The 14,669-nt window shown below is 49.5% G+C and overlaps 1 protein-coding gene across 9 annotated transcripts in view; it reads right to left on the minus strand.

Moving 5' to 3' along the window:
* The window catches only part of how (protein held out wings), a 235,059-nt gene that overhangs the window by 74,810 nt on the left and 145,580 nt on the right, over nt 1-14,669 (minus strand). For all 9 annotated transcript variants that reach the window (XM_045753206.2, XM_045753057.2, XM_045753563.2 and 6 more), the window contains one exon: nt 7,909-8,042. In XM_045753206.2, coding sequence (XP_045609162.1) covers nt 7,909-8,042 — 134 coding nt within the window. The remainder of the gene's footprint in view (nt 1-7,908; nt 8,043-14,669) is intronic.

Consider the following 14,669-nt stretch of genomic DNA (forward strand, 5'->3'; position numbering starts at 1 on the left):
CCTCCTAACACAACCTTACCTAGGCATAGATCAAAACAAACATACTCTAGCACCTAACTAGACGTAATTATATGTATTCCGTGCAATCTGACCACACACTAATGTTTTAAGGTCTGATAACACTGATAACATCAACAGTGATATGACCACACACAAACCTTCCCCCATTCCTAAGTCATTTGATCCACATTAACACAAATCTGAATTATATTCGGGTAAAATGGCTTGAAAATTATTCATTTACGCATAAATTGTTCGGATATCCTTGCAAGGCAAGCAACTCCAAGCTCCAAGCTTGCGCTCCAAGCAACAGCCTAGTGGATCAAACTCACACAAGTCAAGCCTGGCCTCGGGCCGGGCTTGGGGAGTAGAAGAACTCCCAGAACCCCATCAACCAGGTAACCAGGTAAGGCAGATTCCATGACACTGAACTAAGACACCAGTTGCTCACTATCTTCCATACAGCTGCCACAAGATACCATGTTCTTGTGGTAGAGCTACGCTTTTAAACGCTATTTTTGTAAGGCAATAACAGTATGAAGACAAGTGCAGGAAGTTGGCTCCGGCGAGTATCTTGTTTAGAATTCAGGTCAATATCAGAAACGTGTGTGATATTAAGCACTTAACCAAAGCGGATGGTTAAGATACTTTTACAAGCTCAAGTTTTAGTTATTGTAGGGACGAATTCAGGCTTGTACATTGAAGTGCAATCTTCATTAGACATTGATCAGTTTCAGTTTTTCCTTCAAGTTATTTCGCCCAGGAAACTTGTACATTGAGGTAGGCTGAAGACTGCAACGTCCAGCTGACCTTGTAGACATCCTCAGCTGGAAGCTGTTGTGCTTTAAGAATACTCACACTTGATAAAGAGCAGCTGCCCATCAACACAAGTCTCTACCTGTCACAGGTTTCCAGTTGTCCACGGGCCCGAGGTCGGTTTTTTGTTTGATATCTTCCAGTATAGTGTTCGTCGATATCTGATGTTCACAGGACATAGCTGCTTATGGGAGGGACCTCTACCCTTCCCTTGGGCTATTCTACACTTCATACACTCTCTCTCGCCCTATACATTATTGTAAACAATATGAGGAAGCAATAAGCCAGTTACAGATAAGAGAATAAGGACCTGGATAGGTCGGATAGAGCTGTAACCAACCACTCACGTATCCGCTCTAGGGAATACATAAAGTCCTTCGACACACTGTTAGTAATCTGTGTGCATTGACAACTTTTTGCCTGCAATACAAGATCTGTGTGTACATTCTGTTTCAGACAGCTCTGTACATTCTGTTTCAGACAGCTCTGTACATTCTGTTTCAGACAGCTCTGTACATTCTGTTTCAGACAGCTCTGTACATTCTGTTTCAGACAGCTCTGTACATTCTGTTTCAGACAGCTCTGTACATTCTGTTTCAGACAGCTCTGTACATTCTGTTTCAGACAGCTCTGTACATTCTGTTTCAGGCAGTTTCAGATACCATATTCAGCGAAAGAGTAATCCGTCTTATATTGAAGATGAAGGTGCTCGGGACAGTTTTCCAAGACGTGTTTAATAGTTCTTGATATTAGTCCAATTGTTGAGATTAAATATACGAACCCTTCACGTTATTGCTCTACGGTCGCGTTGTGTATATTTGCTTGTTTTATATTCAAGAAATTTAGTTGTCTGTGAATGTCATGCCTCGTTATCCGAAAACCAACTAGTTTAACTCTGGCAAATTCGGATATCAACATGTAGGTTTGGCACCTGCTTGATGGGGTTCTGGGAGTAGTTCTAATACAAGCCCGAGTCACTCATTATGTTTACCAAATTTATTGCGCCATCCACTATAAGCGTCGACTCTTTCTCCTCCTCCTCAAGGATTTGATGGATAGCTTCACAACCCGAGTGCCTATGGTGTGACCACTGGAGACCAGTCGCCTGTTTACTGGTGATGGACTCTGGGTATGACAACACAAGGGGGAAGCTGGAGTCAGGCTGTATGACAAGCAGTCAAGTGTTGGCGTGTGATTGCACAAGTTGCACAGGGCACCATGGCTGTGTATCCGGTATTTGCTCACAGATGATACTCTATTCCACGTGACGAGCCAACTACGGTGTTGCAAGGGCCCCCTCGTCTTGCTTCCTCCTCAACCAGGAACAAAGAATTCCACCTTGGTTTCTTCAACCCCCGCAAGCACAATTTGGCGAGTACATGGTGTCGACGCCTCTCACCACACAACTCCCACTTTACGTGTCCGTCAACAATTACAGTTGAAAGACGAGCCTTACAAGGTAGGTCTATCATTACCTTACCTGCCACAACAATGCTCTACATCATCTCCGCTGATAAGCAACAACAAAGCATCTGTGACCTCGAGGACGATAGTTCGATTCCACATCAAAGCTGTGACTGACTTCATTATATTTCTGTGAACATTATCAAGAAGGGTCATTACTTTTTTTTCCCGACCGTTATCCTCTGCCAGCTGTTGACACTTCACACCACCGTCACAACCTTACACACCTTCACTTTCCTCACAAACACACTTTGTATATTTATTACGATAAAGCAAAATTGCTGCACGGTTGCCGGAACAACCGTGGACATTTTCAAGAGGAAACTAGATTTATTCCTCCAAGGAGTGCCGGACCAACCGGGCTGTGGTGGGTATGTGGGCCTGCGGGCCGCTCCAAGCAACAGCCTGGTGGACCAAACTCTCACAAGTCGAGCCTGGCCTCGGGCCGGGCTTGGGGAGTAGACGAACTCCCAGAACCCCATCAACCAGGTATCAACCAGGTATCACGGTTGCAAGGGCGTCAAGAGCAAGCCAAGCAGCAAACTACTGCAATGTCGAGGATAATCTACTACACGTCTCGAGTGGATCATTCCTTACACTACACGATGTAATCCCAACAACATTGTGTGTGAGAATATACCGAGTGTGCAGGCGATGAGTCACACTAACGTGGCTAAATTATGTTGACCAGACCACACACTAGAAGGTGAAGGGACGACGAGAATGGTCCAGGACGGACCGAAACGTCAAGTCGATTGTCTGGCCTGAGTCTGGTTATGTGCTGAAAGGCTCATCCCCGGACTAACCAGGCGTGGGCACAACCGTCTGAACCATGAAGAGCCCAGAGGGGCCAGATTCACGCAGCAGTTACGTAAACACTTACGAACCTGTACATCTTTTCTTAATCTTTGGCGGCTTTGTTTACAATTATTAAATGGTTAAATGAGCTCCGAAGCACCAGAAGGCTGTTTATAACAATAACAACAGTTGATTGGCAAGTTTTTATGCTTGTAAACTGTTTAATAAATGTAACCAAAGCCGTCAAAGATTGAGGAAAGATGTACACGTTCGTAAGTACTTGCGTAACTGCTTCGTGAATCTGGCCCCAGGGCACAGATTTAACATATCGCATGGCCCTCAATATTTACACTATTTCGTAAGTACCTTAACAACAGACCCATGGCATTCTGTATTCTGGCTTATTCTCAACCCGTCTCTGAAGTTGTGTACGGTGAGGCCTGGTAAATTAGCGCGTCTTCTCGTACAAAGATCAAAGCTCGTTAATCCAGCCGCCAAACCCCGTTTATAAATGAAAAGTGGTTAACACACGACTCAACTGATGACGTCCAAACACTTCCTGGAGAAAGTGCTTCGCTCACGTCCTCTGTTCGAACCACAATTCTATAAATGCATTACCAACGTATTTCAAATACATGTAATCGCCAACAGAACCTAAAAACCTAACCTATGCCCAATTATACATTTTTTATGTATATATTATATATATATATATATATATATATATATATATATATATATATATATATATATATATATATATATGTATATGTATATGAGAACAAACCCATTTTTAATACACTATGTTAAAAATTGATGTATTCGTTTGGGGAGGACGGCCGCTGCTTTAAATAGCCTAGTGAGAGGACGGCTTGGGTAAACAAGGACAACGACTCCAAAGAAACAAATATGACACTTATATTTTAATTTTAAATGAAACTAGAGTAAAGAAAAGGGAGAAAGGAGTAAAGGTGGAGGGAAGGAGGGACAGAGACGCGTTGACACCCCGCAAGTGTCCTACCCTGTCACTAGTCAGGGCTGCTGCTCGTGACAATACTGGGAAAATGTCTCAGTTTTCCGGGAAAATATGCGGCCAGGACCCCCCTCCCCGCACCGGCTGCCACGCCCCCGTGTCCCTCTCGTCATGTCATCATTGTGGATTTCAACTCTTCTCTGGAAATGATCTCGAGGTGACGAGCCCAGAACAAGACGGCTTCCCCTGTTGGATACAAGTGCCAAGGTACACAAGACGGATCAAAACGAGCCCTATCCTTATCCAACGAAGCGTAACACGGCCTATCTTGAGGTTATCTTGAGATGATTTCGGGGCTTTAGTGTCCCCGCGGCCCGGTCCTCGACCAGGCCTCCATCCCCAGGAAGCACCCCGTGACAGCTGACTTACACCCAGGTACCTATTTTACTGATTCTGTTCCACAGATATGACACTAACTATAGGGTTTATTACCTCCCAGCAACACTTGTAACCAAGTCTGAGTCTGTGTATGGTTACTGCAATGTCTCTGGATACCTTTTTGCCAGGCTTGAATGAGGAATACCTAGTGGCTTGTTCATACCATATTGCAGTGGATTTTCCTTCTGCTACTTTGGCTCTGTGGCGACTTTTGATAGTTGGGAGTATTTTCGTCTTGATTTGCTCCTTAATCTGTGAAATTTGAGGTATTCTAACCTATACAACAGGTAGAGCAGTGACAGTTTATGCTAGCGAGTCAGCCTTTCCATTAACATCTATGGAATGTGATTTGATATCCAATTTAGGGCCGTGGGCTGTGATCGACAGCCCTAGATTGTGTGCTTCTCCTATATGTAGGATTTCTGTGATGAGTTGTATATTATCTCTGTGCTGGCTGTATAACAATGCCTGGAGCGAAGATTTAGAGTCGGTATGAATGATGACATGTAAATTATCCTCAACTGCATAATTTATGGCCTCTTTCAGGGCACATAATTCTGTTTGCAATGTTGAGCACCCACTATTCATGCTCCAGTAAGCTTCATGGTTGGTAGTGTAAACTGTTGCCCCAGCAGAACCTCTCTCTTGATCAACTGATCCGTCTGTGAAGATGAGAGTGGTTGTCGGTCTTTAGATGGTTTCCATTTGTTGTTGTAACACAAAATAGTTTCAGCATCCACGAGCTAAAACGAAATGCTGTGGTTGTGATTAGAGAGATCGTGAATTTATGTATCAATAACGAGATAAGCAAAGTAAATATTACCACTACACCATGAGGTGCTAAGCTCGTCTCCTTCACCTTGGCGACTATGAATCTAACATGGTAACCCCCTACCTCCGCCCACACATCTGCCACGCCCCCACCCCGCCACCGCCCACACCCACCTGCCACGCCCCCACCACCACTACCACCGGCCCACACACACCTGCCACACCCACCCCGCCTCCCCCAAACACCTGCCCCACGCCCACCCCGCCTCCCCCAAACACCTGCCCCACGCCCACCCCGCCTCCCCCAAACACCTGCCCCACGCCCACCCCGCCTCCCCCAAACACCTGCCCCACGCCCACCCCGCCTCCTCCAAACACCTGCCACACTGTTATGACCAGGATGATGTGTCTAGGGAACAACGGGTTTACGTAAAGATACAAGAGTTTGAGGGTTGAGTCAGGCTACTGGCCTGCAGAGCTGTCGGCGGTACGACAAATTATTTAGCATGTAAACCACTGGCGGTATTTAAGAATTTCAACCTCGTGGTTGACTAAGTAGTAAGCAGCCAGTAAGTTAGTTATTTTGTATAGTTTCTTGTTAATTATTTGGGCATAATACATTAGAGAACTTGGAAGGTTACGGGACGAACTTTTTACAGTACACTGCCTGGAGAGGCAAGCTGATTCAAGTTGGTCGTGGCGGTCTGTGAGGGAGGTCGTGGCGGTCTGTGAGGGAGGTCGTGGCGGTCTGTGAGGGAGGTCGTGGCGGCCTGTGAGGGAGGTCGTGGCGGTCTGTGAGGGAGGTCGTGGCGGCCTGTGAGGGAGGTCGTGGCGGCCTGTGAGGGAGGTCGTGGCGGTCTGTGAGGGAGGTCGTGGCGGTCTGTGAGGGAGGTCGTGGCGGCCTGTGAGGGAGGTCGTGGCGGTCTGTGAGGGAGGTCGTGGCGGTCTGTGAGGGAGGTCGTGGCGGTCTGTGAGGGAGGTCGTGGCGGTCTGTGAGGGAGGTCGTGGCGGCCTGTGAGGGAGGTCGTGGCGGCCTGTGAGGGAGGTCGTGGCGGCCTGTGAGGGAGGTCGTGGCGGCCTGTGAGGGAAGTCGTGGCGGCCTGTGAGGGAGGTCGTGGCGGCCTGTGAGGGAGGTCGTGGCGGCCTGTGAGGGAGGTCGTGGCGGCCTGTGAGGGAGGTCGTGGCGGCCTGTGAGGGAGGTCGTGGCGGCCTGTGAGGGAGGTCGTGGCGGCCTGTGAGGGAGGTCGTGGCGGCCTGTGAGGGGGGTCGTGGCGGTCTGTGAGGGGGGGTCGCGTCAGTTTGCCTACATTATTTTGCCCCTCCAAGTCCTGTTCTCTTCTGTATCTGCAACACTTTATATTATTTCATTTATGGATTATAAATGCAACTTCCAGTTCACTCCAAGTGTTTATTTAAGATGATTGACCTGTAAGAGGATGGTGTAGGTGTACTCACCTAATTGTGCTTGCGAGGGGTTGAGCTTTGTCTCTTTGGTCCCGCCTCTCAACTGTCAATCATCTGGTGTACAGATTCCTGAGCCTACTGGGCTCTATCATGGTGTGTTTAATGCTGTTTGGTTATTAGTTTCTTTCACCAGTGTGTTAATTCTTGTGGGGTGTGAATGCTTGCTTCTATCAGATGAGACTATTGGATCTTAACGTAAATCTCAGGAGGCAAGATCATTTATGCTTGTGGGAGTAGGGGGGGGGGGGTGTTAATATATAGACTGTTACCAGTAAGTCTTTTTACCCTGTGGGGTTGGTGGGGTTGGGGGAGAAGCTGTAGACTTCTAGACAAACTTGGGAAGTCTGTTCCCTGAGGGTCCTGGCCCAGCATCCTGCCCCGCCCCGCCCCGTCCCACCCACACACCTGCCCCACCCCGTCCCGCCTCCACCCACACACCTGCCTCGCCCCGCCTCCCCCCACACACCTGCCCCGCCCCATCTCCACCCCCACACCTGCCCCGCCAACATACAGTTAGAGAGATCACTAGACCCACAGGCAAGAAAACCCTCCAAAGCACGATTAAGTTCACCACACATGCAGGTATGCCCGTAGAGAGCACGTCCACCCAGGTCACGTGCCAGGCCTCGCCCCATTACCCCGGCGGTCTATTACACCCGCCGAGGAAGGGGCAACGCCCGCCATGGTCGGGGTATAACCCTGTTGGTTAGACCCAGGGGCTCGCTGGTCGACACCCTCACCACTCTGAATATTGATGGCCGCAAGTCGAGCGGTGGTAGTAGTATTTACCTATCCGTGACTACGGGGACGGGAGGTCTGAGTTGACCAGACCACACACACTAGAAGGTGAAGGGACGACGATGTTTCGGTCCGTCCTGGACCATTCTCAAGTCGATTGTGAGCATGTCTAAGCTCTCGATTGTAGTCTTATTGTCTGCTAGGTGCTGCTGCTGCTGCTGCTAGTCTTACCGGACGTGTTGCGTTATCGTTTAACTATTCTGACGTTCGATATCTTCGTCGAATGTGGCAAAAATGAACAAAAATAATTAGTTGGCTAGGTGTAAGGGGTGTGTTGGGAGATGGCTAGGTGTAAGGGGTGTGTTGGGAGATGGCTAGGTGTAAGGGGTGTGTTGGGAGATGGCTAGGTGTAAGAGTGTGTTGGGAGATACGCCAGCAGTACTGACCTCTGGATGATCCTTGACCGGGACGTAGACCTTGTCTGAGAGCGTGACGGGGGCTCCCATGGGCTCTGGCAACGACAGGGGCTCCTTCTGGCCGCCATTGATGTGGAAGAGGTTAGCCCGCACCTTGTTGATCTCTGCAATAAAGGAAAACAAATTAGTCTACAACATAACCCAGCCTCCGCGCCTCTTGAAGACTGCTTCGCGAGATGCACACTCTCCTGATCTTATCTATAATTTACAAGGAAAGTCGTGTGGATTGCAGAGTGAGCTTGACAGACGGCAGCTACCAAGTGCAAGGCTCCAGAGTGCCACACGAGATGAAGCAACTGCTGCTTCTTGAGGCACTTGTGTGCCCACCACCCATTAACTTGCTACCAGGCGCTGCTCTTAACATAGTCCAGATTGATGAAGATTAAGCCACCCAAGAGGTGGCACGGGTATGAATAGCCCGTAAAACATATTCCGATCCTTCGTGTCCTTGCCTAGACAGTGGATCTCTGCGAATTTAGACAGGTGATGCCTGAGGTGGCGGCAGGGTAGACAGGTGATGCCTGAGGTGGCGGGAGGGTGGACAGGTGGCGGGGACAGGTGGAGGGGACAGGTGGCGGGGGACAGGTGGCGGGGGACAGGTGGCGGGGGACAGGTGGCGGGGGACAGGTGGCGGGGGACAGGTGGCGGGGGACAGGTGGCGGGGGACAGGTGGCGGGGGACAGGCGGCGGGGGACAGGCGGCGGAAGAGAGACAAGGAAGCACCACCGGCAGCCTGCAACACTTCCTGGCCGTCAACATCACTACTCTCTCATGCACCAATCCCCTCACATTTTAAGACCTTGCTACTCTCCACAACCAACAACCTCTGTATGGTTGGGAGCCACCAGGACTCGAACCTTTGTCAGGGTATGCTCACAGTACCCTTCTATCTATCTATATATCTCTCTCAATAATGGCGCGCCGGAACGCCTTTAAGATTAGCTCAATGACACCTTTCCGGGGACTATTAATACATTAATACATCTTATATTAATACATCTCCTCCTGAAGATGTATTAATATACGAAAGTACTTAAGGAAATTCCTGTTTCAATTTTCCTCCGTGGTCTGACATTGTCATTATATATATATATATATATATATATATATATATATATATATATATATATATATATATATATATATATATATATATATATATATATATGTCGTACCTAGTAGCCAGAACGCACTTCTCAGCCTACTATGCAAGGCCCGATTTGCCTAATAAGCCAAGTTTTCATGAATTAATTGTTTTTCGACTACCTAACCTACCTAACCTAACCTAGCTTTTTCGGCTACCTAACCTAACCCATAAAGATAGGTTAGGTTAGGTTAGGTAGGGTTGGTTAGGTTCGGTCATATATCTACGTTAATTTTAACTCCAATAAAAAAAAAATTGACCTCATACATTATAAAATGGGTAGCTTTATCATTTCATAAGAAAAAAATTAGAGAAAATATATTAATTCAGGAAAACTTGGCTTATTAGGCAAATCGGGCCCTGAATTGTAGGCTGAGAAGTGCGTTCTGGCTACTAGGTACGACATTATATATATATATATATATATATATATATATATATATATATATATATATATATATATATATATATATATATATATATATATATATATATATATATATATATATAATATATATATAATATATATATTATATATACATGTATATATACACACATACATACATACACACACATATGTGTGTGTGTGTGTGTGTGTGTGTGTGTGTATATATCACACACACACACACCTCTCCTGTGTCTCCCCCCGCTCTTCACGTCGTGACGATTTGACAAAAACTGGTAAGATCCGATTGCTAACAAAGAGGTGTGTGGGGGAGCCCGAGGGAAGGTGGTGTGTGGAGTCTGACGATTGACAAAAGTACATGCGTACTGGTTGATACCTGGTTGATGGGGTTCTGAGAGTTCTTCTACTCCCCAAGCCCGGCCCGAGGCCAGGCTTGACTTGTGAGAGTTTGGTCCACTAGGCTGTTGCTTGGAGCGGCCCGCAGGCCCACATACCCACCACAGCCCGGTTGGTCCGGCACTCCTTGGAGGAATAAATCTAGTTTCCTCTTAATGTCCACGGTTGTTCCGGCAATATTTCTTAAGCTTGCTGGGAGGACGTTGAACAACCGCGGACCTCTGATGTTTATAAAGTGTTCTCTGATTGTGCCTATGGCACCTCTGCTCTTCACTGGCTCTATTCTGCAGTTCTATTATTCTACTAATTTAATTTATTCCCAATTATAAATATTTATCCTAGCCCATCAACCTGCGGTTTCCACGGATTGCCTTCATGCGTCGTGAGAGCTGTCACTGCTACATCACCCGCGTGAAAAACGTTCCTACTTTACAATGTCTTAAGAAGCTGATAATGCGTGCAACAAACTCCCTCTAAAAACCACCAGTATATTTAGCCACGGAGCCTGTAATTATGCACGCCCCCCCACCCCTCCACACCAAACACCCCCTCCCGCCCCACCACCACCCTCTGGCACTTATGTGTCAACCCACACACCACTGGAGGGGACACCCCCCCAACACAACACTGGAGGGGACACCCCCCCAACACAACACTGGAGGGGACACCCCCCAACACAACACTGGAGGGGACACCCCCCCAACACAACACTGGAGGGGACACCCCCCCCAACACAACACTGGAGGGGACACCCCCCCCCCAACACAACACTGGAGGGGACACCCCCCCAACACAACACTGGAGGGGACACCCCCCCCCCCAACAACACTGGAGGGGACACCCCCCCCCCAACACAACACTGGAGGGGACAGCCCCCCAACACAACACTGGAGGGGACACCCCCCCCAAACACAACACTGGAGGGGACCCCCCCCCCAACACAACACTGGAGGGGACACCCCCCAACACAACACTGGAGGGGACACCCCCCCCAACACAACACTGGAGGGGACACCCCCCCCCAACACAACACTGGAGGGGACACCCCCCCCCAACACAACACTGGAGGGGACACCCCCCCCCAACACAACACTGGAGGGGACACCCCCCAACACAACACTGGAGGGGACACCCCCCAACACAACACTGGAGGGGACACCCCCCCAACACAACACTGGAGGGGACACCCCCCCAACACAACACTGATGGGGACACCCCCCCCCCAACACAACACTGGAGGGGACACCCCCCCCCCAACACAACACTGGAGGGGACACCCCCCCCCCAACACAACACTGGAGGGGACACCCCCCCCCAACACAACACTGGAGGGGACACCCCCCAACACAACACTGGAGGGGACACCCCCCCCCCAACACAACACTGGAGGGGACACCCCCCCAACACAACACTGGAGGGGACACCCCCCCCCCAACAACACTGGAGGGGACACCCCCCCCCCCAACACAACACTGGAGGGGACAGCCCCCCAACACAACACTGGAGGGGACACCCCCCCCAAACACAACACTGGAGGGGACACCCCCCCAACACAACACTGGAGGGGACCCCCCCCCCCAACACAACACTGGAGGGGACACCCCCCCAACACAACACTGGAGGGGACACCCCCCCCAACACAACACTGGAGGGGACACCCCCCCCCCCCCAACACAACACTGGAGGGGACACCCCCCCCCCAACACAACACTGGAGGGGACACCCCCCCCAACACAACACTGGAGGGGACACCCCCCAACACAACACTGGAGGGGACACCCCCCAACACAACACTGGAGGGGACACCCCCCAACACAACACTGGAGGGGACACCCCCCAACACAACACTGGAGGGGACACCCCCCCAACACAACACTGATGGGGACACCCCCCCCCCAACACAACACTGAAGGGGACACCCCCCCCCCCAACACAACACTGGAGGGGACACCCCCCCCCCCAACACAACACTGGAGGGGACACCCCCCCCCCCCAACACAACACTGGAGGGGACACCCCCCCCAACACAACACTGGAGGGGACACCCCCCCAACACAACACTGGAGGGGACACCCCCCCAACAACACTGGAGGGGACACCCCCCCCCCAACACAACACTGGAGGGGACACCCCCAACACAACACTGGAGGGGACACCCCCCAACACAACACTGGAGGGGACACCCCCCAACACAACACTGGAGGGGACACCCCCCAACACAACACTGGAGGGGACACCCCCCAACACAACACTGGAGGGGACACCCCCCAACACAACACTGGAGGGGACACCCCCAACACAACACTGGAGGGGACACCCCCCAACACACCACTGGAGGGGACACCCCCCAACACACCACTGGAGGGGACACCCCCAACACAACACTGGAGGGGACACACCCCCAACACAACACTGGGGAAAGGGACACCCCAACAACACTGAGGGGGGATAGCCCCCCCCCCCCCACACACACACACCAGTCAAACTACCCCGTTCTCATGATTCGCTACTCCCAGACATATTCAGCCCGCTAGACCTAACCACTAACGTAGTAACCCAAGCCAGCCACTGTTATGACCCAGGTATTTACCCAGAGTCATAACTATTCAAAATTATGCATATGTATACATTCATCACACCTCATTTAACTATGTATTTCAATTTACCATATTACTGGCTTCAGTTCATAAGCACTAGGCTATTATGTTGTTTGTATTAGAGTTATAGTATTGTATTGCAGTGTTGTATTTTATTGTATGAGAGTAGGTCAAGGGGAGCGGGCGTACGCGTGGTCCTGTTGCTGTAGGGGCTCATGATAGCTGTGGGGGAGGATATCTTGCAGAAACTATTTGGCAACGTTTCAAGATATCGGTTATTGAAAATTATTACAAGCTCTTGTGTTAGTGAAGGGAGAAGTTGCCATGAAGGTATTTACAATAGAATAATTGTGAGAAATTAACTAACTTCGTTCCTCTGAACCCAATAAAGAAGCAAAAAGGTTCTTTGATGATAATATGATGATAGCCAACCGGATCATATAGTATATATTATTTTTAACAATTCTTAATATTGACAAGATATATACCATGGAAACACAAACCGTAACTGTCTAGTTTCCATTTGTTACAACTTGTAATAAAGTTGTTACATCCGTGTTTATGACGTATTAGAACGTTGTTACAACTTGCTATATTAACAAGTTTTAACACCTCCTAACCAGTTATATCAACTGGTTAGGTGTTAAAACTTGTTCGAACGTTGTACCAACGTCGTAGTTTCGGTGTGTGTTTGGCGGGGTATACACTGTGTACCTTACGAGGTGTGTCAACGTGGTTATTACCATACAGGGACTACCCGTGTACCCAGACTGACGCAGACAGCAGAGGAACCACAGTACTCGTGTACTTCCTTCCGGATACGATGTCGTTTTGTCTCACGTGGGTACGTGAGAACTTCATTCAAGGGTTGTTGACTTGGTAGGCGGTAACGAAGTTGTCTTCCAAGGTTGTGGTTTCGTCAATAGCTGGCGAATATTTCGTCACTATCTGGCAGCCTCCACGACCGTGGCGGCCGTGGAGGCTGCCGACGACGGCCGCCAGGGTCACAGTACCTCGAGGGGTGGCAACCTGGTGCAGATTTAGCCCCTCTCCACACACCCTCGCCTCTCATCTTCACCCTGCGCCATCCTTGCAGTGAAGAACCTGTGTTCTCACAACGTTTAATGGGAGCATAATCAAAAGCATTACGTCGCGATTTTGGAAGCGAGTATGATTGGTAGCGAGTGTAGACCCAACGCCAAGCGCCGGCACCGCGAGGCCATAGGGTACAATGGTGGTGGTGTGGGTTTGTTTCCCTGTGTAGCTTTTGCATCTATTATGCACCAAATATTCATCCCGTGAAGCAAAGGGGGTTTTACCGCTGGTAAATTTCCCGTATTATACTCCCGCAGCCTGGCCGGCTTGATGGGGTTCTGGGAGTTGTTCTACTCCAAGCCCGGCTCGAGGCCAGACTTGACTGGTCAGACGTCGGGGCCGCCGGCTTCCCTGGTGACTGAATGGTATGTGAAGCTGTTTTCGCAGCCTGAAGACCCACACAGCCATTGATGTAAGTCTACTGTGCACCAGACATAGCCATAGACATAGCCACGCGCTTCAAATGTGCTGGACGCAAACTTTATCTTGACAATTACTGCTAAAAGCAGTGTCACGCCAGTCGTTCCGGACGAGACTAGGAACCACAGGCCCAAGAGAGAGATACCGACCACAAATTACATCCATAATGCTAGTAAATTGAAGAAATGTTGAAAGGTTCATTGATTCAAGGTTCACTGAAAATAAAATGTTTCGTCGTCTGACATTTAGATACAGAAACTTTATTCCAGAGTGGTTCATACAGATCATTACTGTTGCGGCAGGAGAGGGCAGGTGTACGGCCGTAAATAAGAATTTTATGCTGTTTTGCAAAAAGAACTATGACAATACATGCTATGCGTACCCCCAGACACCTTCGCCCATGTACTTCACTTCATCCCCGACACACCCTGGGTACCCCTAAGCCCATATCTGGCCACTGAGACAGCTGGCTACGCCCATATCTAGCCACTGACACAGCTGGCTACGCCCATATCTGGCCACTGAGACAGCTGGCTACGCCCATATCTGGCCACTGACACGGCTGGCTACGCCCATATCTGGCCACTGACACAGCTGGCTACGCCCATATCTAGCCACTGACACAGCTGGCTACGCCCATATCTAGCCCAGGTTACAGGTGGTCACAACTAAC

The sequence above is a fragment of the Procambarus clarkii genome, chromosome 1 (genome assembly GCF_040958095.1).
Source record: "Procambarus clarkii isolate CNS0578487 chromosome 1, FALCON_Pclarkii_2.0, whole genome shotgun sequence".
Classification (NCBI taxonomy): Eukaryota; Metazoa; Arthropoda; class Malacostraca; order Decapoda; family Cambaridae; genus Procambarus; species Procambarus clarkii.